Raw genomic sequence first — 24,274 nt, forward strand, 5'->3', positions numbered from 1 at the left:
TTTTAATGTGCAACTTATCAGTTTACCAGAGGTATTGCCCCCCCCCCCCCAGGGAATCAAACCTTAGATCCCATTAACTGGATCAGATGAAAGCACAAAAACAATCATTTGTTTTTTCTTTTGTGTTCTTTTTTCTTTTTTGGCAAGGATGATGGTCAGTGTTTTGATGGCATTAGAATGTGTAATATATATATATATATATATATATATATATATATATATATATATATATGAATAAATACAATTTTATTAATCAGAAAATCATACATGTAGCACTTTAAGTTGGCATGGTACTGCCATAAATATACTGTTGTAGTGTAGCTTAGCTACTATGTGATAGCTATGAAAGTAGCTGTGTGGTCACTTTTGTTTACTTTCTACATTCCACATACCTCAGCTGAATTTGTCTTAGCCTGAGGCAAAAGCAACAGACCGTTAGGCAAACCATTATGCAATCATTTCATTATCTTTAAGTACACAGTTATTATCTAGTCTCTGAACTAACAAATCATGCAAACTAACAATAAATCAGGGCCATTTGCCATTCCCATTTGGACAACACAAACATTTATAAAACAACAAAATATCACATTGTAGGCAGCGAAGGCATAGTTTCTACATATCCACTATATATGAGTTCTGTGCGCACTCCCACTTTGGTGGCTACAGTCACATGAGGCTTTCTCGGCCTCTGATTGGTGCAGTCCGCATGGTTACGTTTGTCTTTACAGGAAGTGTGGAGCGGGACAGTTTCTTTCTGGAGGAAGAGCACATTGTCACCGTTCACCCCACTGACCCTGCTGTAGTCCTCCTGTCGCTCATCCACCTCCCTCATGTTTTCCACGTAACCGCTGTCTGCAGGCCCGACAGTGTTCCCAGCGCTGCAGTCAACACTGGGTTTGCCATCATGGTTTGATGGACTCTCAGCCGTTCCCTCTGTGTAGTGTTCACTGGCAAAGTTTATGCTTGGGCAGGGCTGTTTCTGAGAAAGCAATTGGGGTGGTTCCACTTTAGATAAAAGCTCCCCAGATGAAGGTTTATTGCTTTTTAGAATAATAGCTTGTCCCTCCTTTCTTTCCCCAGCCTTCTCTCTGTCATTCTGGCTAAAGGTTAGCTCTTTACAATGGGCCTCAGGGTGCAGGTGGAAGCCACCGAGAATGATTGAGCTTTTCCTCCTTTTTTGAGTCTTGTGAGAATCTGGCAGGGGGCCGGCGTCACTGTCGAACACAACCAGGTACTCCTCCATCTGGTCCTTCCAGGCCACCATAGGAGGAAAGCCCTGGCTGATGATCAGGGCGCTGACAGCGTCTTCAGAGCGCCCGTTCTGGAAAAATACAGGATGACCTCACCACTGTTATCAGGGCAAAAACAAAATTTTTGATATGAAGGAAATGGTACACAATGTTACCTTGAGAAGTTGAGCATCAAATCCTCTTATCTTTGGACCAGGAACAGGGGGCAGAAGACACTGCTTCACACTGAGAAAATGAGACTTGTATCAGATTGTCCTTCTTGTCATCTTGACTTTTAATAAACATTAGTGTTAAGATATATTTTATTATGCAGGAGATACATACTATTTCCTCTTCATGATCAAGATACACATCACTGCAATAAGCGTAAATGCAGAGAAGATGGAAACCAAAATCCAGAAGGGTCTCTCCTTTTGATTATCTAAATTAAAAAAAAATAATAATAATAATTCAGTCATTATTAGAACAAACTATAACAGTCGCTGCTTTGCTGTAAAGCCAAAGATGGAGTAAAGAATGTTAGAGACTTACAGTTAGGGACTTTCCTGTAGCTGGTGTTGCTCCACTCGCTCCAGTAGCCATGATCTAGTTTACAGCGCACCTGCACCATGTAAACCTCCCCAGGATGGAGGCTGAACATCCTGAAATGTGTCTGTTTACCTGACGTGTACTCCTGCCAAGAAAACATTCAGCTAACATTCACCTCATCCATTATTACCTATTCCAAGATAAGTCGAGTCAGACTCGAGTCACAATATTAATTGCTTGAGCCTTGACTTGAAAAGGTTTCAAAAGTCTTGACCAAAGATCTTGCGTTTGTGTAAATGACTTAGATTGAAAGTGATGAGATTTGTTCCAACAGACGACTGAATTTAAATTCTGTTTTCTGAATTTGTATGGAATGACTGAATTAATTGAAGTTGAAAATGATTATAGAAATCAAACTCATGATGCTCTTACCAAGTTTTTATATGACATTGCATTGAAAAATTCTACATTTAGACATGAGACTTGACTTGGTAATCTACTTAAACTTGGGACTTGACTTGAGACTTGTTCCTCAAGACTTAAGACTGACTTGGGACTCCAGTAAAGTTGACTTGGTCACACCTCTGCCAAAGAGTCTAAAAAAAAAACCTCTTGATTGGGTTTGTAAATACCATTTGACCCTGGTCTGGTAGATACTGTTGGTGTGTAGATGATTTAAAAACTATTCCAACAATTCGACAGTCTTTGCATTTCACTCGCCTCCCACTGGTCGTCGTTTTCTCGTTTGACTCTCAGCTGGTAGATGAGGGTGACCCAGCCGGACTGGGTGTCTGTGTCAGGGGGCGGCTCCCATCTGACCAGGAGATGTGGACTTTCCTCTTTCTCCTCCAAAAGCACCGTCACATTCTCAGGAGCGCTGGGCTGCACTGTGTGGAGAACAGACAGAAAAACAAGATATGTAGAGTGCATCCATACCGCTATCTTATAGGATACTCTTCTTTGAGGGCGGTTACAGGGGGAAATAGTTTAATTTCACCAACCTTTTTCTAAATATTTCTCAGTGAGAATATATGCATTTGACTATTTTGATCATAAGTGTCCCAGTCCCCGCTTTTATCGCACCACATAGAGTGTAGACACATGCACAACACTATAATCTTTATTTATAGAGCACTTTTCAAAATCAAAGTTACAAAGTGCTTCACAACAAGGAACGGGTACAAGGTATAAAACATGTGGCGCAAAATAAAAACTGAAGGTACTATAAAAATAAATATAGCAAGAAGAAGAAGACAGACACATGACAAATAAATCAAAATCGTGTAGAAAATTCAATAATGAATGAGACAACTTGGCTAAAATCAGACCAGGATTAAAGGTAAGATTTTCGATAAAAGTACGTTTTTAGAAATTATTTAAAAGATGACTCTACTAAATCATATCTAATCACAAAAAATCCTCTCAGATGGAGGATCTTATCTTCTTAAAATCTTATGCAGTGGGGTCTGTGGGCTAAGATATAATGTATTTATATGTTGGTCCTTGGTGTGAAAATTTTGGGAACCTGTGTTCAAGTGCAACGCTCTATCAATATGTGACAGATTTCAAGACACTGATCCAAATGCACTGGGAATCCAACACAACATGTATGAATATCATGCGTCATGTGAACCACATGCACCACACTACCTGTAACCACACCAAACATGTGAAATTTGAACTGAGGCTGTCGACAAGTTTTACACAGGGAGCAAACCAGTTCCTCCTCATTCTGTTCAGGTTTTCATTCATGCCTCCCATATCCATGTCCATCTCTCATCACTCAGTACTTTTCCACTCTCGACTCGACTGAAGACGGTGGCACGTGCCTCAAAACCACAGTGTCAATCATCCACTGAATCAATACAGAGTTACTGCTTTGTTAAGTTCCACTCGTTCCGATTCAAGTTACTCAGAATGATGAATACACAGATCTGGTAACACAATAGTTTAAAGTGTGTCCCTCCTCCTGTCTGTCATATACACAGTAGATTTAATTCTTTTATCCCCCACACTTGCCTTCTTCTATCAGATATCCATCAGGGCCTGACGGATATATCTGTGCATCAATATTATCAGTCAAGATTAGCCTTTCACCGATTTTGCTCTGATAATATTAGCATAAAAATATGAAACTCGGGCAAAACAACTTATGGTTAATTTGAAAAATATTCATAATTACACTACATCTTTAATTTACTTTTGAGGAAAAAGCAGAATTGTACACAGAAACCTGGTGTTCTTCACTGATTTAGCTCAAGTAACTAAATTTTTGTGGTCAAATGACCCACAATGTAGAAGAAAAAGAGATCCAAGGCAGTCCAAAGGAGGTTAAAAAGCCTTTATTGTATTTGGCTATTCATTATCAAAAGTTTAAAAACCATAAGCACCATTTCACTTTTCAAGAGGGCATAATGTGAGATCATTTCCCATTTGTGTGCTTCCTCACCATGATGAAGGCAGCGGCGCCGAAATAAACGCATGGTCACAGTTTTTAGACTTTTCATATCGAATAGCCAAATAGAATAAAGGCTTTTTAACCTACTTTGGAGTGAATTGGATCTCTCAAAAGACCCATTTTCCCTGTAGTTCACCCAACCATACTATCTTTAACATCAGAGACTAAGAAGCTTTCCAGCCTCCTATCTATTTTTCAAGGCCTACGGTGTTGCTTTTGTTCATCAGCAAATTGCAAATTACCATTTGAGGGCCAAATACAGGAGATATATACTTCATAAATATACTGCTATCGTTTACACACTCACCAAAGAAAATGACTATAAAAAGTTGGTTTGCTTTACTCAAATTCTTATTCAGATAACCTCTTTGTTTTATTTGTTATGTTGCATTTTGGTTTTCTTTAACGAGGGAATACTTGAATACTTGCCTTCATTTATTTCTACACATTTCTTGCTCATCCTTTTATCATCAGGTTTTTGCTGGGTTGTTATTTCTTATTTTTTATTCAGGATGAGAGGGTAATATGCTGCTTTTGACTTGTGATTTGAATAAACTTCAACTCCAAGGTTTGCTATGTTCATCACTCACATCATCCATATCCTGTTTTTTTTTTTGTTTTTTTAGAGGAACAGCTTACCAATATACATGACGTCCACCTCCAGGGGGTCGGAGGTGGCGTTGCCCAGGGCGTTGGAGGCCTCCACCGTCAGGATGTAGTTGACCCAGATGGAAGTCCGGCTCCGGTCGAAGAAGCAGGAGTTCCTCCCTGCCGACCGGTAGTCTGGACACTCGTACGTTCCCTCCGAGCTGCACGAAGAAACAAAACAAGACCTTTACTGACACGGATACGGGTGAACGCTGCCCAGGGCGTTCGCTTACACACGTACACAACAAGGTCGGCACTGTAAAACTGTCAGCGCTGGTGGGCAGTAAATAGATGTGTACATTCAATAAGCAAGTTAGCACAGATCACAGTGACTGGGGTTAGACCGATATTGGCTTTTTATTGAATATCAGATATTCATCCACCGCCAATATGATGGAGGCTCCTCCCTGACCACAGTTACATAAACACAGTCTCTAATGAAATTTTATTTTCTTTGAACATTTTTTAATTTTTTTTTTCTAAAGCCCTAGTGTATCCAAGAGTTTCCCCTACCATTGATATAGATGGGGAATAAATGCTGCTTCAGAGGCTTTTCCGCACTGACAGTAACAAAATTCTGAAGCAATCGCTGAATCCTTGTAATTTTTTGGTATGAAAACAGTCAAATTTAAAAAGGTACTGAATATCAGCTATCAGTGATTTCAGTCTAAACTATCAGTATCAGCATCTGCCCTCAAAAACCCTTATCGGTCAAAGCAGTGACTATAAAAGCCCTATAGGCCAGGCAGAGAGTGGCTCACACAGGGTAAGTGGTTGAAGTGCAGGGCTACTTGCTCAGCAACACAAATTTGTGCTCAGCTGACTGGGCACAAGTGTGTGAACGCAGGAGCTGGTATTTTTCCACTCTGCTGTCCGCAACCTTCTACTGACAATTCTGTTTGGATGATAACTTATCAGAAACTTTGCAGTTGGTTGAGCGAGGAAAATGATGATGTGGGGTTTTTTTTGTTTTGTTTTTTTAAATGGAGGTATTTCTCAAAGGAAGTGGACTGACTCTTCTCTCTGGTAGTAGAGGCGGTGTGTGGTCGGCAGCCCCCCATCGGCGCCCGGCTCCCACCAGCAGGTGAACGTCTCCTTCTCGGGAGACCTACAGCTGAGGAGGACCGGTTTCCCCGGTGGAGACACGCCTGGCAACACATGTGACAAACAAGCAGCTCATCACCTTCCCAATTTAGCACTAATACCAGAAAAAAAGAGAAACCTTGGCATCGTAAGACTGAGACATAAACAGCAGGGTTGGGGCCATTTATGAATTGAATTGAGAATGGATGGTAAATTCCAATTCAGTTCCTGCAGTTGGAATTGGAACTGGAATGTCACCCAGCTCTAAGGAAACAGAATGGGATTCCGTTTAATTAATTTAATTCCATTAAATTCCATGAAATTCCATTTCTAAGAGAGGTTGTCTTGACTTGCTAAACATTATAAATCAAACATTATGAATCACATAAAAGACAGTTAAACAAATCACATACATTCAATCATAATGTGTGTATTACGATTACATGTTCTGCATCAAATATCACCTGAAAGGTTCCTTTAACATTTTATGATATTCAGTATTGATAATATATAACACTACGTGTAATCTCAGATATGTGGTAAGAAAAAAAAAAAGAAAAATGAAATTAAACTTACTGAAATTCCAGTTAAATTCCAATTCTGTTTCCTGTAGGTTTTTTCAAAATCCAATTCCAATTCCTCAGTTGAATTGGAATTGATGAGTTAATTCAAGAATTGACCCCAACCCTGATAAATAAAATGAATTAACCAAAGATAATGTTGTCATCATCAACGCTTCAACTCACTGTTGCACTCTACAGCTACGGAGAGAAGCGACAGGAGCAGCGCCACCCCGGCGCCTCTCCTCATCCTGGCACAAGCTGTCCCTGCTGCTCTGAAAGAGGAAGTGACATCACCCGCCTGTGGTTAATGAGGCGATATAAACGTGTGTGTCGGCTGCATGTCGTGTTTGTACCAGAAACAAGAGATATGGAGGGAAAACAACTAGCACAACCAATAATTGTTTGTACATGTTAAACACATACGGGCCTTTTGCAGGTATCACGCTGATGAAACATGACATAGAACTAAAAATACATGTTTATATATGTGAGTATTAACAGGCAATACATGTTACGATTTGATTGACAGCACCATACGATGTTAAACCATGTCAAACAACACACATCACCAGTCATAAACCTGAGAAAGACGTGAGGGTTACAAGTTAACAAAGACAGATCAAAGGTGAGGAATATTAATGGACTTTAGACAAAGTTTTTTTGCTTCCTTATACTATGAACTCATCTTCATTCAGACCTACTGACCCAGAAACACACACACACACACACACACACACACACACGATCTAAGGAGGGTGAACTAAAAGGACACTAACCTATAGAGATCAGCAGACAAAAGTGAATTTCCAGACTGCTGACATTTCAAACATTAACATACATGTTGGACGTCAGCAGTCTGGAGAGAGAGGGAAAACAACACACTCAACTGTAATGTCAAGCTACTTTGTTGCTAAACCAGAGCTTATTTTCTGAGGGTATGTGACTGTGGAAAGTTACTGGAGGCTGATTGATTGGTTTTGAGTGAGCGCTTGGCAGATTTATGCCTGGAAATTAGTTTTCAGCTTCCCTTGCTCTTTGTTACCGAATCTCACTGAAATGCTTTGATGCAAAAAAGTCACTTCAAGAGGAATGGGGAAGCTACCTTGACTGGCAGGCAGTCTATAATTTACTGGAGATTACAAAGGGAGTTAATTGTTTTTATTTTTTTTGTAACGACAATGGCAAAAAAAAAAAAAAAAAAGGTCCAGCTCAAGGTCATGCTGTGACATGTGACAAGTGATCTGACAAGTTTGAACCGGATCTTGAGCCAGGCAGAATCTGAAAGAGAAACAGACTTATTCTTCAATTAAGGCATAGAAGAAGAAGTAGCCTGAGTGTCAAAAATTACAATTACAGCCTAAACATTCAGCTTTCACCCAGTCACACAGAGCACTGTCAGGAGGTAGGACGCCCAAATCAGAAAACAACCAATGCCCTTTGTGTTTATTTACTGATTTATTGTATTTTAGATTATTTACCCACTTTTTACTTACACTACCTGTCAACATATCATGAAGAAGTGGGGTCATGCTGAGGCCATAGCTGCACATAGCCAGCATACCACTATCACCAGCTTCTTTAGTTCTGTCTACCTAATTTACACAACAAACTAAATCCATATGACTTGACGACCAGTTTAAACGCGTTTTGATTAAATTGCTGCAAGAAAAATAACACTTTTAAACAAACATTTGCAGTTAAAACTTAAAAAAAAATTTACAAAAAAGCACAGGTGTTGGTCTTCACTCACCTCTCTCAACAAGGCAGGACGGATGTCGACCCTTGTGTTAAAATCCTCACGGTAATTTATTACTGAACTACATAATTCAACGAGACTAATTGAAGCCTAGATGATGCGTGTTAACAAGTAGGCCTACTGATTTTGAGAGAGAGACATCCAGACAACGAGAGAGAGAGAGGATTTACTTCAGTCATGGGATACCAGCTGCCTTTGCAGAGGTACCTGAGAGTTTCTCTCGGTCATCTCAGGTATGAGGAACGTCTCCAATAAATCCTAAAGGAGGAGGGGCCTGTGGCCGTGACGCAGGTAAGTGACATGCCCACCTGAGTTCAGCCAGAGAGTGCATGGGCAGAGCAAGAGGTCTCACTTCGGTTTTCGTTTGAAATCCCGTTATCAGTGGGATTTCTTTCCCGCGAGATGCTTATTTTAACCAAACACTGTAATGGTTAAGGTATTAGGAAGCTTCCAGTAGTGTTGGGAGACCTAGACATGTATTTAAATTTGTTTAAAAAAAAAAAGTATTTAGCATGGTGATGGCATAGGATGAGGGTGAATGTGCCCACTTTTGCAGATTGGAGGGAGGGCCAGTTTTTACCAGGATGCCATCAAAATATTGCCTGATATTCAGAATGAATGGCCATTTTGTTCTCAATTGTCATTATCCAGTCTGAAATTGCTCCAAGTTCAACTGATTTAAAAGAGGGGCGTCCCGGAATGTGTTGCTAAACGCAGAGTCATCCGAGAGACGTAAACAATCACAAAATTTGCTTTCTCCAAATTCTGCCTAGCAACAGATGCTGATTGGCCAGAAAAAAATTTATGAGCGAAACCAATGAGTAAAACCAGCGATTCCGGGACTGGTGCCAGGCAAATGAAAATAGTGTCATACTCATCAAAAAATCACATTCATGGCAGTCAGTCAGGTGTCACTCACACATCACTTCTCTATCAAACTATCAAACTTCATCACAGTTTACAGCACTTGAGAAAATTGATTCTTTACTGACTGAGCAGTGTGACAGGAAGTAAAAGTTATATTTTCAGGAACATTTAACTTCAGCAGCCATGAATCTCCACACCTTACAGCTATAAATCTTCACACAATTCCCTCAATTCTCATCCATGAGTGGTTCTTCCTAAACATAGACGATCTTCGGTACAGCCAGACTGCAGCCGTGTGCGAAACTACCAAAGAACTGTAGGTGTGCCTGAATCACATCACTTGTTGTTTCTTCCAGGAAGTAGTGTCGGTGAATTGTTGTCAAGTGTGTGTGATCTTAATTTTGTATCAATCCCGCCAGCTCCGAGCATATATTGATGAAAACCTCTTGCTGATATGTCGGATTCATCGGATCGATCCACGAACATCAACTTTATGAAGGAGCCGGTTTTGAGGAAGCTGTGTGAAGTGTTGGATAAAACCGACAGTAAGGGATGGCGCAAACTGGGAGAGATAGTCGGCAGTGACAGACGGTTACGAGTCAGGTAGGATGAACTGGCTTGAAAGTTTGCAACTTACCTCAAAGTTATTCTATTTGAAGCTACATTTCCTGACGAATCACCATAATATACGTAAAACGTCCCTATAGTTTGTCTGTGGTACACAATAGTGACTTATAGTGATCTTATCGTAGGCTACTTACTGGTATTTTTGCCTTTCTATGGTATCACTATAGCATTCGTAGAGCACACACTAGAGCATTTTGCAGTGGTTTTTGTATAGTATCCTTACTCTACTACTATACTATTACTATAGCTCTTTTCATAAGGGTATGGTTCCAGGATATTGGGCCATTTAGTTCAGTGAGACCACCACAGATGAAAGTAAGCCTGATTACAGACTTAAAAATGAGTCCCTTAAAAAAAATCTCATATTTTTCTCAGGATAAACTACACTTTTATCATTATACGTACATATATACATACATAGGTACATATAAGTATTTTATTTCGACTGCACATGGCTGCTTCTTCCATTTCAGCTTCAAATGACCTGCTGCTTGTACACTCTTATAAACTATGTGTCATTTTTAACGCATCTGTGTGTCTTCTTTGGGACAGCACACACTTGTGGTACTTTTCAACACAACATATATTATTGGCAGTACATTTTAACACAACATGTGTTGTTATTAACATATCTTGTGTTGAAAAGTGTACAAGCAGCAGGTCATTTGAAGCTTGAATGGAAGCAGCAGCCATGTGCTTTCAAAATAAAAGGCTTATTTCAGATTTTATAATGATACAAGTGTACTTTATCCTGAGGAAAATACAAGATTTGTTTTAAAGGGACTCATTTTTAAGTCTGTAATAAGTTTAATCTGTGGAGATGCGTTAAAATGATACATCCTTTTCAAGAGTGTGTCTTTGCTTGTGTCCCCCAGTTCAGATGAGATGGAGATGTGCTCTCTGAAGGTGCTGGAGCTGGCGGGCAGCCCCAGCCGCATGCTGCTGAGGCTCATGGGAGAGCGAGGCTGCACCGCAGGCCACCTGCTCGACTGCCTCCAGACTCTGGGCAACTCGGAGGCGCTGCAGTGCCTCAAACCTCCAGGTAACAGTAACACAGCTTCCTGCTGACTCAGGCCTGTTGTTGGCTGCTGTGTTTTCATCCATCATAACCAGCATGATCTTTGATCTTTGTTTTGCATTGCATTCATTATGGCAAAGGGGAATTTATGACTGACTTTATGGCATTTGGCTGACACTGCAGGGCGGCTTACTATGAGTGCAACAGTAGAACAAGCTCAAATTCCTAGATCACCAACATGACAAGCAGGGGGGGGACCGATGTTTGAAGGCCGATACCAATAGTGTTTCCCCTTAGGGCTTGGTGATGTGGTTGAAATCAATATCACAATAGTCATAAGGATTTTTTTCAATATCATTATGTCACGATATGGCTCAAGTATGCAAAATCACATGTTAAATAATCAAATTAATGTTCATCCCACTGAACCAAATGGTAATGTTGGGTGTGATGTCAAACAAAACTGAAATTTTCAAATAATATTCCTGCCATACCTCATTTTGTCAGAGTTTTAAAATAAAATTTCCTTGATATCATCAGTTTAGATAGCAGAATTGTGTCACAATATTCTAAAATCATTCCACCGAAAGACTATAAACGGTATATTGAATTATCACCCGGCCCTATTTCCCCCAGTTTTATTCTTGTCAGGCTGGAGAAGCCTCTGAAACAGCATGCAGACCATCATGGGACGCTAAAACCCTCCGCTGAAAACCCAGACTAATGAAATTCTTTTAGTTTCAGCAGCTCTTTAAGGCAGAGTGACGCACCATACCTATTCAATGGTAGGGAAACTCTGGGATACATTAGGCCTTTAAGTGAAGAATTAATAAATAACAAAAATTATTGAATGAGCAAATAAAATGTTCAAAGAAAAGACTGTTTTTATTTAGCTTTGGTCAGGGAGGAACCTCCATTGCATCATTGACATTGACTAGCTGATATTCAATATTGGTACCAATATTACCCCAATCTTTTATAAAATATTCACAGTGTAACTCTAATTACAAGCGTTAATGGTAAGAAGTAAGAAGTGTAATGGTCAGATCCACAGAGCCCTGAGAGCAGATGTGACAAAATACACTTGTGACCGTAGACTGATCATGTTTGATGAGACAGTATTGGGTAAGTAAATAAGAGCTGAGGAGAAAAGGTAGAAAGCTTTTTTTCTACTTAAAGACAGGAGCATATTAGATAAAGCAGAGGAGGGAGATAGGGAGAGGGAAGTGTGATTCAGGTGGAAATTTAAGCTTTGAAACATTTTATTTCTGTGTTGTAGAGCAGTTCAGAGTTTATTAAGTATTAACCACTGCATGGTTCATAGCCACAGCACCCTGAAAATAGATGTAACAAAACATAGAGTCCCTAGATTGATCACAATGATTTCTGCTTTATTGGACAGTTGACAGTAGAGAGAGATAGGAAAGATGTAAGAGAGACAGAAAGAGAAAGAGAGAGAGAGATGACATGCTGATTTTGAGCCCACAAGGTCGCGGTTACATGGTGTGCATCGTAGCCAACTGAGTCAGCAAGACACTCCACATTCATTATGTGTGATGGAGAGGTGCAAGAAATAAGAGCTGAAGAGGAAAGGTAGAAAGATTTAAATTTGGCAGGAAATTATGCTCCAATCCTAATGGGACCCCCTGTTGTCCCAAATGAAAGCAAAAAGCAAATAAATGAAGCTGCAGATTGCAGCAGTGTTAATTGTATTTCTCTTGCAGACAGTGATATATGAATGAGAAGACGTTACAAATGAAGAGTTTTGTTCCAAATTAGATATCCACCATTTGAAAAAGTGACATCTTCTTTGACAAACTGATTGACAGCACAGCATTAAAACAAGTTATGGTACTTTTTAAAGCACAGTAGTTAATGTAAAAACACTTTTCCAGCCGAAATCTGCTATATTTGAGAGATTCTGATATATAGCATCAAATCTCACCTTTACACAGAAACCCTCTGTCTTTGCCCTGTGTATGCTCAGTTAAAATCAGTCTAAGAAAGGGGGACAAACTGTGGATTCACAGTGAATGCCTTCCTCACTCTACAGGCCTGCAGATCCTCATTCAGCCCCAGTCAGTGGCTCTTATATCTGGCCACAATCTGCGCCTTAGCTGCTACGCTGTGGGCAAATCTCCAGTACAGTACCAGTGGTTCAAGACCAAGGAAGAGGTGAGCTGCAACCCTCCCTACACACACACACACACACACACACACACACACACACACACACATATCCACACGCTCACTTCCTCCCCGCTTCAAAGGAAATAGCTAGTGTTACGAGTATTGTGTGTTTGCTGTCTTGTGTTGAGGTTTTTTCATAAGCCTGCTTCTTTATCTCACTTGCATCATGTTTCTTTTCATCATTGTATTTCACTGCTGTGTGTTTTTTTTTTTAGCACCTTGCTTCTAAGTTTTATCACTGTGTAAATCAACTAAATCAAACAAAACTTGAATATTGCGCCGCGCCCAACGCACTGTCCAAGCAGCAGTGCTTTGCAGGCGCAGGACTCGAGGGGATTCACAGGCAGTTAAAAGAGTGACGCACACACTGCAGCTAAAGGGCCAAATTAACGGGCCTGGACCTGAGATCTGCTAGTGGTTCTCAACCTTTTTGGCTCAAACACCGAAATACAAAGCGATACCTATGACGTCAAACCCTTTTTGCTGGTGTAAACGTGCAGTATTATGAGCTTTTTTGTCCCTTTTTCCCTTTTACTGTCCCCATTTTACTTGATTAATTGTTGGAAGAAGACTAGAGAATTAATTAATCATTATTTTACAGGAGAAAAGGCATTCATCACAAAGCTGCGGTTACAGGGAGGAACACAGTGGACCGCATGACTGGCTGATATCCAATATTATCCGATATTTCATATTTTAAATCGTGAAACCGGTATATCAGTCGAACCCTAGCTGTTATCTAGAGCAGCTTACAATGAGTGCAAAAGTGGAATAAAGTTTCATTCCTAGATCACCAAAATTACAAGCAACCCATAGTAAGAAGTACCAGAGTCAGAGCCGCTGTGCCGTGAGAATATTCCTGTGACTCAGAATAATCAGGAAACCAAGTAAAAGTAGAGCTAAGGAGAGAAGTAAAAGGGCTTTTTTTTTAGAGCCAATAGAGTAGAGAAGAGGGAATATGACTAAGTTGGGACAATGTGATGTGAGCTGCTTCTTTAACAGAGTTTTCAGCCTGCAGATGGGGATTTCTACGGAGCCCCGGAGGTGAAATGGTGTTTTTTATAAATTTTTTTAACTTATGGGAACGAGATCTAATAACTTTAATAACTCGTGGAAACAAGATATAGTTCTCACAAGTTAGTAAGTTGTTGGCCACGAGATAGTAAATTGTGTGTAGATTTCAGATGAGGGTTGGAGCCTGGAGTGGGAAGGTTTTTCCATCGCCGCACATTACACCTTGTGTATTGGTAAATGTCACATTTCCCAACCCCAGGTGCCCAACAGCTTCTCTCCAGACCTGGTGATGAGTCCTGTCCATCTGAAGGACGCTGGCTTTTACATCTGCAGGGTGAACTGTGGAGAAGCCTTCGAGTTCAGCCAGTGGGCTCAGGTGGACGTCCTGAATGTCGGCGCGTCTTACGGTGAGCGACCAGGTCTTACCCACGATTCCCCTTTCCTCCTCTCTGTGCTGCTTTAATGACTACGTTTGTTGATATTTCTTTTATTTATTTATAGATTTTTAACCGCTTTTCTTTTGAAAGCCTTTCCCATTTCCAATTTTAATGGTATTTTCCAGGCCTGGAGAATGTATAAAAGGGATAAAAACTTAATAAAAAGTCACGAGTTTTTAATTTGTAAAGATTTTTTTCTGAATACTGTGAAATGTCACAAAAAGCTGTGGCTTGCTCCGAAACAGTCTAGACCTTCCTGTTAGAGGAAAATATTATTGGTTGCTGACTGTTTTTTGTTGTTCTGTTGTTTTGACAGATTTAAAATAGTATTATAATCCTTGATTCTAAAGTGAAAAACAAACTAATGCTTAAAGTTAGTGTTGCTGATGGTTTCTTTTTAATTCAGTCTCTTAAAGGAGTTATGGAGAAGTCATGGACAAGTTTTGGAACCCTGAGTAGATAATCTAGTTGCGACCTGTATTTAAACATAGTGAGAGGATGTCTCCCCCTCCCTCCCGTCCACCAGGACAGAGCTACCACTCCCTGGAGGGTCGGCTGAAGCTGGTGGTCCAGCCCCAGGCCCAGCGGCTGCTCGTTGGGGAAACTCTGCAGCTGGAGTGTGGAGCCGTGGGAAGACCCATCCCTCGCTACCAGTGGCATCGGAACGGAGTCCCAATCCCCAACGCCTCCAAGAGGAAACTGACGGTGAGGGGGGGGGGCTGGAGGGGGGCGAACCTCCTCCGGGATGCAGCACGTATCACCCAGTGCAGTTACAGAATGCATTCACAGCAGGGTTGGGGCCAATTCATGAATGAACTCATTAATTCCAATTCAACTGAGGAATTGGAATTGGAATTTGAAAAAACCTACGGGGAACAGAATTGAAATTGAATTGGAATTTCAGGAAGTTGAATTTAATTCAATGAAATTCTTTGAAATTCCATGTTTTTTTTGTTTTTTTCTTACCACATATCTGAGATTGCACAAAGTGTAATATATTATCAATACTGAATATCATAAAATGTTAAAGGTTCCATGCATAACATGTAATCATAAACCATACATTATAATTGAATGTATTTGATTTGTTTAACTGTCTTTTATTTGATTAATAATGTTTGATGTATAATGTTTAGCAAGTCAAGACAAACTCTCTTAGAGGTGGAATTTCATGGAATTTCATGGACTTCAATTCTGTTTCCTGTCATTCCAGTTCAATTCCAATTCTGTTTCCTTAGAGCTGGGTGACATTCACATTCCAACTCCAGGAATTTAATTGGAATTCACCATTCATTCTCAATTCAGTTCATGAATGGCCCCAACCCTGATTCACAGTGGTCAGCAGACAGTTGTAGATGCTGTCTGTGTACAGATTTCACCATTGTAGAGGTCCTAGTTTTTTTTACTGCATGCTTGCTGAGCTACTGCTGCACTGTGGCTCCTCCCCAAGATGAATTGTTTGGAAAAATTCTACTTTCTTTTCAGTCGTCAGAAGTTACAAGGCATGGACTGGCAACTAGTTGGTTGAGGGAGTTTTCCTCTATAGTATGCCAATTTATTTATACTGTATAACATTCAAGAAAGAATTGTGTGCATTAACAATGAGGGATAGATGGATGATAAATACATGAAGGGGGATTTTTATGATAGCTACAACTGTGTACTAATCTAACGTGTCTTTGAGGAAACAATGTTTGTCCTCATGCCTGACTTGACAGAATGTGTCTGTGCGTTTTTAGATTCCTTGTGTGATGCAGGATCACCATGGGAAGTATCGCTGTGAGATCAGCAGTAACAGTGAGAGAATGTGGACCAACCAAGTTGACGTTGTGATAGGTATGTCACGCTTCTTTTGTTTAACATAATGCTCATGTCATAGCCGCTGGCTCCATTAAACCCAGCTCCACTGTTTTTATTTAGTGATTATGTCTAAGTGATTAATTGCCTTTGTTCTTGACTGAAAGCACCGAGGATATCTATCCAGATTTCAGGGGCAATGGAGTGCTCTGAAGGTAGAGTTGAAAGGCCTGGGAGCTGGCTCAAATTTTGAGTTCAAATATAAGACAATAACCGGTACTGGTTAAATCTTGCTGCATGCAAAGGTTAATAATAACAGTAGCCAAAATTTGCATTGATTACTGACATGAGTAGCTACTAAATTGTTCCTATAACTGCATGTGGGTCATGATACAGAATCATATCCCTACGGACACTAACCAGCAGAATGCTCAAAGGGTTTGATCTTCAGGTTTTGCATGCATGGATATTAATTTGATTGATTTCATTGGTTTGAATGCATGAAAATTATCATTTTAAAAGGGGCATACCTTAAGTTTTCATCTATTAGTAATTTGAAGCTGGCCTTACCTCTGACTAATCAGTTACTTCAGAATCAACAGCATATATGTCTAACACAGAAAAAAAAAAACTCAGTAAATAAACATGTTGGTAATATTTTTGTATCTTTGTCTTCCTAGATGACTTTTATGCCCTCGGAGCAAGTAAGTAGCACTCTACTTGTTGAGTGTTTTTGCATACTCTCTCTTAAATGCATTACATTTCTCTTCCACAGTACTTGGCATGTGATCTTTGCATGCTATTTTCATTGTGGTTTTGCAATTTTAGATCCCAACGAATTCCTCCTAAATAGCATTCCAGAACAACTTTATGGTGAGTGCTCTAAGTTTCTTTTTCCAAGTTTGGTAGTGTATGATCAAAAGCTGATCACACTAGAGTATACCTCTACTGTTGTTATATTTGTGGTTAATGTGGGTGATGTACAGTTCCTCTACATACCAATTTTGCTGTGCTACTGTTATCTCTGAAACTCGTAGGATCTTTGCGGTTATGTAGTCAGCACCCCTCCCAGCATAAACACCAAAATAAAGATGTGAAACTTCTAGCTGTCTCTGCTGACATCTATTATACAGCAGGTAGTTGTAGGCCAGTTCAACACAACATGCTGTTCTGTCCTCAAAAGGCCAAAGAGACGATGAACTGTCTGGACATTGAGGTTTCAGTGGAAAGCCAAATCAAAAAGCTGCAGGTTGACTCTTGGCTTTTGTGTTAAACAAATGGCTGAAAAGTTGTTTGCTATGTCAGCTCTTGTGCTAACAGGGTGGCTAGCGATCTTTCTGTTTTTCTCCTGTCTTTTATTCTCGTGTATGTATCCTACTGTTGAGGAAGAAATGGAAAAGTACCTATACTAAGCAACATTCCTATATGTTCGCTTAATATTTAACCTTTTACCCGTATGTACACCTTACGTGCCTAAATCTATAGGTGTACATATGGGTCAGATGTTACATATTAAGTGAGCATTATGAATGTTGCTCAGTATAGGTACTTTTCCATTTCTTCCTCAACACTACTTTGAAGAAAACTTCAAAGTATACATGCGCTGGGAACCATTGTATGAAAGCCAAAATGCCCTTGAGGACATTCTTCACTTGGATTATGGGTACTTTGGTGCTGCCGACGGTACTTGGCTGTGCCTTGTACCATAATCACAGTCAAGATTGCCCTCTTGGATATCATCACTACACTATCCAACAATTATTTTTGTTGCCCTGCTCACTTTTCAGTTCCCTTGATGCATCTCTTTGTGTGTCTTAAATAATTCCCCTCCCATGGATCAACAGTATGTCTTTGTCCCTCTCCCATATTCCATCCCAGCGACTGACAAAGTGGCGCTGCTGATTGGCAATCTGTCCTACAAGAACCACCCGCAGCTCAAAGCTCCCATGGTGGACGTCTACGATCTCACCAACCTCCTGCGCCAGCTGAACTTCAAGGTGGTTTCACTGCTGGACCTCACTGAGTCGGAGATGAGAAACGCCGTTGATGAGTTCCTGCTGCTGCTTCACAAGGGAGTCTATGGTATGTTGGGATGCCATGAACCCTCACATGGCTACTTAGAGGAGTAGATGCATTTATGTTCAGTGTGAAAGAAATGAAAGTACATCGGTATCTAGCTGACAGTCTTATCCAGAGCGACTTACGCCTACGCCAGACTACAAGAGGGCAGTTCAGACTGAACGACTCGTCTTGAGTCAACGCTTGTTGCGTCGTCAGGAAGGTGTGCACACAAGGTGATGGGGAAAAAATGGGGCGTCACGCACATGAGGACAAGGAATCACACACTACTTGATTTTGTCATTCAAATGCATGTTCACATTCATCCAGAACAGTTCACTAAATCATAAAATCATAAAAAGTTCTATCATCTCTTGGTCCATGGTACAGAAGCTACAGTCTACATTTACTTTACTAATGTATTTTGAAGTGACATTATTACAAGGATAACCTTGTAATTATGCATGTGGATTGATCCAGGAACATTCCCATTTTATACTGTCAAATGTAGCCCATTTATAAATAACAATGACTACAACAATGAGTATTAAGCTAATTTCCTAGTTTGCCAGTGCCAAGACAATATAGATAACAAAATATTCCTGTCACCCGAGAATGATAATGTATAGAGAAGTGCTAGCAAAGGAGACAAGAACTGAGAAGGGAAGTGGAAAAGATTTTGTAAATGCTAGGTTTTTGAAAAGCAAGTCTTTGAAATGTCAACATAGCCAAACTGACCCTGACCAAGGCTCATTCAAGCTGAAACGCATCATTCAGTTTTAACGTTTCAGATTGCCAATGTGAAATAAAGGCTTTTAACATTTGCTATTACAAAAGACTGGTTTTTAATACATTCCTGTAATACACCTGTTGGTGCTTTCTGCCATGGACATTTCAGGTTGCAAATCTTTGGTCTTTTATAACCAAATTAATATTGGAATACATGCTTCCCTTTCTAGGTCTGCTGTACTATGCTGGCCACGGATATGAGAACTACGGCAACAGTTTCATGGTGCCAGTAGATGCTCCAAACCCGTACCGGTCAGCCAACTGTCTGTGTGTGCAGAGCATCCTTAAACTGATGCAGGAGAAGGAGACGGGCCTCAACGTGTTCCTGCTGGACATGTGCAGGAAGAGGTAAGCACACGGCACATCACTTTTACATTTATTACAGTTTAGGGATTTAGCTGACGCTGTTATCCAGATCGACTTAAAATGGGTGCAAGGGTAGAATAAGCTTCCCTTACTAGATCACCAACATTACAAGCAACCAATAGTAAGGAGTGTAAGGGTCAGAGCCATAGTACCTCGACAATATTCCTGTGACCCCAGTCATTTAATAGAAAAGTGCATCATTTAATAGAAATGGGAAATAATTGAGGAATAAAAGCTAAAGAGAGAGCTAGAAGGGACTTTTTTACTTCAAGATAAGAACAAATTAGGGCAAGTAGAGGAGGAGGAAATGGGAGAAGGATGAATTTTTTGCAGGGTGGTGTGATGTACTTTCTGAAGAGATGAATTTTCAACCCATAGCAGAAGTTGAAACCAGACCTGCTGTACGCTCTAAAAAGTTAAAAGGGCTTCGAGGAACCTTTTAGAGCTTCTTCAGATTGTAACCATAGGGGAGCCCCAGAAGGATCCTTGGAGAACCCCTTCATAAAGGATTCATGAATTGTGACGGTCGGATTCTGAGCCCCTGAGAACCCCCAGTGAATCTCTGTTTTTTAGAGAATAAAGTTCATTTGTTTTGACATGCTTTATGTGAAACTGATTTGATTATTTTTTTCCAAATTCAGGAATATTCATGATGACAGCACTCCAAACATTGTCTTGAGGGTTACGGCCAACATTGTCTTTGGATATGCCACGTAAGTTTGAGCGATTCAAAACAAAATTCCTATTTAATGTTTTTTTCAAGAATATAGAAAGTTCTATTCTTTGGCCTTTTATCTATTGTATTCTCCATTTCACTGTTAAGTTGCCAAGACGCCGAGGCCTTTGAGCTGAGCTCCAGTGGCTTCACCAACGGAGTGTTTGTCAAGTTTCTGAAGAAGCGTCTGCTTGATGATGAGAAGATTACCGTGGTGCTGGACAGAGTGGCTGAGGGTAAGAGAGGAGCAGAACCACACTTTATAATCACAAATACATCACAAAGAGCTATCAAAAACCAGGGTAAAACAGCATTTGGTTTAGTTTATACATGCATAATAAATGCGTAAGTAGAATAAATCCAACTCTGGCAACACTTACATTGCAACGTGAAATGAATGAACTTCCATCAGAGAGCAAGGCATTTGACATATTAAGTATGATTGAGAGGCTAGTTTGTCCATCTTTTCTGTTTTAACAATGAATGTATTATGTTTTTAACGTTAGCTTAAGTTGTAAAAATTAACTTTACTCATACAATGTGATGCTCTCAAGTTAAAATGCTCCTCATTGGTTGCAATGTTGCTTTTGGTCAGCAGATGTTGCTAGTTAGACCCTTTGTTCAACATGGCTTAGGTCTCTAACTCTGAGATGTGAATTGTAATGATCTTGTGTTGTGTCCAGACATGGGTCAGTTTGATGCCACCAAGGGGAAGCAGGCTCTGGAGATCCGCAGCAGTCTGTCGGAGAGGAGAGCGCTGACCGATCCCATCCTACCTGGCGACAGCGCTGACCTCGCCCAGGCTCACAACCGCCAGTGGGCCAAGGCTCATGGTGAGATCCGAGCACAAACTCTCTCCTCTTCCTACACTCTATTAGCTATAAGACTCATTTTTGTTTATTTAACACTTTTTTAGGGAAGGTTGACTGAGCATGCAGTACTCACTTACAGTACACAATTGCACACATGGGAGTTGCCCAGTGCATCCACAGTCTTCTACTGTTGGCCAGTCAGCGACATGTTGCAAGAGTGACAGTAACCTGATTGCAATGTTATCGCCTCTTCCTCCCTGACAAAAAAAGAAAATACACAATTTCTGTGTGGCAGAAGAATGTTAAAAATTGTGCTGTAAAAGAGGAAAAAAGATTTGTTCATAGAATACTGAGCATAGTGAACCACCAGGGTTTGCCCTGGTGGTTCACTAGTTCACAGAGGAAGATAGCAGATGATTTTGTTGTCATTCTTCCAACATGATGGCAGGTCTCTTGGAACCATTGGTAAACACTCAGCAAACATTACAAGACAGGCATCAACTGCATACTTGAAGTTCAGAAATAGGTGGTGGGGGCTTCTGGAGGTCCTCCCCTATACAATTTTGAGATTCAGAGACATATTTCCTGTATTCTGGTGACATTTTATGCATAAAATAATGAAAATATAGTACAAAAGCTACATCTTCAAACTCCATTTAAGTTTTTTTGTCTCCACCCGCCCCAGAGCTAATAACATAACAATAGAGACTACATTTTTGGTCTGACATATTTTGTTGACCGTTTGACCGACAAATATAGTAAATCAGCAGATTTTGAAGTTGGATCAAAATATGTGAGAACATCGGGAGAAATTACATTGGGAGAACACCGGGGTAGGGGCATGAAAATGTTTTCTGGGAAAACCAGGAGGGTTGGAAAGTAAAGTCTACAGGGAAGTAAGTGCCTTGCTCAAAGGCGCCTCAACAATAGTTACCCTGCCAGATTTTCCACACCACTTCTCTGATGTGTAGGCTCCCACTGCCCCCCCCCCCCCTAATGTGTAATGTGGTTTTCAAATTGATCAAATGGTCTTGTGTTCGCTATTCCAGAGCTTCCCGAGAGTATGAGTCTGGACTTTGACTGCGGCGCTCAGATCAAGCTGGGCTTCGCCGCAGAGTTCTCCAACGTGCTCGTCATTTACACACACATCGTCAAGAAGCCTGAGGACTTGTCCTTCTGCCAGGCGCACGTCACCGACTTCTCACAGGTCAGACTCTTTGGAGTTCATTTTGAAAAGAAAAAGAAGTATCATTAAGTAGTGGTTGATGGGAGAGGGGAGAGTGTTTCTTATTCACTTTCCCCGGTAACACTTTATTTGAATAGTCCAGTGTTGATACTCAACTATCAGGTGACAGAAAGTAGATGTTCAACAAAGTGTCACTTGCCTATTTGGTGCATCTCCACAGACTGTGTAACACTAACCCTGACTTTAGCCAAACCCCAACCCCAACCCTAACCTGACCCAATTTCTAACATTAAGATTAACCGTAGCCCAGACACTGAATATCTACAGACTAATTTTCACACAGTTATGGCTGTCGGTTGAAACTCACTTGTATCAACATTGAAACAATCACTTGACAGGAAGTTGAGTATCAACATTGAACTATCCAAATAAAGTGTGACCCTTCCCCCACCCAATTTTTCCCAGCCGGTCGGGGGATTCAAACCTGCTATCTTGCAGTAACAAGCCCGCTTCTTTAGCCTCTAGGCTTCTACTGCCCCCCCATTCGCTATCAGTAGATTGCAAGTTAAGTATGAATGCTAGTTCGTTGAATCCAACAGGAACCTGCTTCCCTTTCTTTCTCCAGGACCTTGATGTGGATCCCAAAGAGATGAACAGAGAGACTCCAGAAGAGACGGGTATCTACCTGCTGTCCAGCAGCCTGCCGCAGCACTGTCTCTACACCAGACTCAGCTCCCTGCAGAAGCTCAGGGTAAAACTCTAACAACTTTCTGAGAAGGCTAAAGCATAACACAGTTGCCGGGTGAAAACCTTGTGTCTCCAAAATGTCAACTTTTCACAAATTAAGGAAAACAGCCTTGATGCCCGGAGATTTTTCAGTTTATCCAATGTGTTTTGAAAGGTTTTCATAAGCCCAAGCGGTCGTAGAACTTTCTCAACCGACAGAGGAGCATGTAATCCTTCAATTTAAGCATGAAAATCACCAAATTGGATGATGATGATAAGCTACTTTTCTTTTGCTTTCACTTGACATGACATATCCCATTTGTAGCCATTTTGCAAAATGTAATTATGTAAGCGAGCATTCGGTTGAATTCAAGAAGACAAGTGCAAGCAATCCATTGATTTAGGCCATGAAAACAAAGGAGGAGCACATGTGTGTTTCTCTATTGTTATCATTTCTTCTCTCATTCCATTTTCAATCCCTACCTGCCACAGGAGGAGCTGGTCTTCACCGTGTGCCTGCAGGGCACCTTCACCTCCATGGAGGACGACCCCGTCCACTGGACCAAAAGCGTCAGCATCGGCAAGCCGCTGATCGCCAGGCTGGACCTGCACCGGGCCATGCGCCGCAACAGCTGCCTGCAGACCTGCCTGATGCCCCACAGCCCGTCCCACAGCCCCTGCCACAGCCCCGGGCCCGAGCACCACCTCCACCTCCACCTGCACCACGGGCAGCACCAGGCCCAGGACTACAGCCGCCTGTCCCCGCAGCAGCCCTACCTGGACGTATACGAGCATCTGCAGGGAGCGGCGGGAGGCTGTGGGGATTCCTATTACGAAAACCTGAGCCGGTCTCACTGTGAGCCCGCCGCGTACGAGTTGGCTGCCGGACCCCCGGGCTCGCCGGGCCAGCCCAGCATCCCCATAGAAACCACCGACGACATCAACGAGCTGCAGACTGTGTTCATCAATAGTCTGCAGCTTCAGCAGCAGTGAAAGGGCCTCTGGGTGCCGAGGCTTTTCAGAAGAGAAGCTGACAAAGTCTCATGTGCTGTATCTGGAATACTGCTGCTGTCTGTTACATGTTGTGACTTTATAGGATTTAAAAAAATGTTGTATTCTTTTCATTATTTACATTTGTCTAGACAGAGATATACTGTATATATTATTAATGTTCTATTCATATTTTGAAGAGATTTTTGTATATGCAATACATTTTTAGAAAAATGGAACATTGCATTTCAATAAATTGCCATGTTTTCACCACAAGAGGGTATTGTTGCAATCAAGTTGTGTATTGTAAGCAAGAGTTTATTAATAGGATACGAAAAACTTGAATTTATTACAAACAAGCAGGCACAAGAACAAAATCCAGTTGTATACAGT

The 24,274-nt window shown here is 40.9% G+C and overlaps 2 protein-coding genes across 3 annotated transcripts; one reads left to right on the forward strand and one right to left on the reverse strand.

Annotated features, from left to right (window-relative positions):
- Window positions 1-229: 229 nt before the first annotated feature.
- LOC139910397 (prolactin receptor-like) lies at window positions 230-8,497 on the reverse strand. Its single transcript, XM_071897679.2, has 9 exons — window positions 8,284-8,497; window positions 6,717-6,805; window positions 5,903-6,035; window positions 4,879-5,048; window positions 2,502-2,668; window positions 1,785-1,926; window positions 1,578-1,674; window positions 1,409-1,478; window positions 230-1,324 (listed from the first exon to the last, which is right to left on the reverse strand). Exons 2-9 carry the CDS (start codon window positions 6,778-6,780, stop codon window positions 587-589), a joined length of 1,581 nt encoding a protein of 526 aa, XP_071753780.1. The 5' UTR covers window positions 6,781-6,805; window positions 8,284-8,497; the 3' UTR covers window positions 230-586.
- Window positions 8,498-9,517: 1,020 nt separating this feature from the next.
- malt1 (MALT paracaspase 1) lies at window positions 9,518-24,149 on the forward strand. Of its 2 annotated transcripts, XM_071897675.2 has the most exons (17): window positions 9,518-9,759; window positions 10,659-10,825; window positions 12,855-12,976; window positions 14,265-14,412; window positions 14,969-15,147; window positions 16,182-16,278; window positions 16,407-16,454; window positions 16,920-16,943; window positions 17,068-17,112; window positions 18,118-18,321; window positions 19,257-19,434; window positions 20,094-20,165; window positions 20,276-20,403; window positions 20,851-21,000; window positions 22,029-22,186; window positions 22,791-22,916; window positions 23,384-24,149. In XM_071897675.2, exons 1-17 carry the CDS (start codon window positions 9,611-9,613, stop codon window positions 23,882-23,884), a joined length of 2,496 nt encoding a protein of 831 aa, XP_071753776.1. In that variant the 5' UTR covers window positions 9,518-9,610; the 3' UTR covers window positions 23,885-24,149. The 2 variants fall into 2 exon arrangements, with proteins under 2 accessions (XP_071753776.1, XP_071753777.1); XM_071897676.2 differs by lacking the exon at window positions 16,407-16,454.
- Window positions 24,150-24,274: the final 125 nt, after the last annotated feature.

The sequence above is a fragment of the Centroberyx gerrardi genome, chromosome 8 (genome assembly GCF_048128805.1).
Source record: "Centroberyx gerrardi isolate f3 chromosome 8, fCenGer3.hap1.cur.20231027, whole genome shotgun sequence".
NCBI lineage: Eukaryota > Metazoa > Chordata > Actinopteri > Beryciformes > Berycidae > Centroberyx > Centroberyx gerrardi.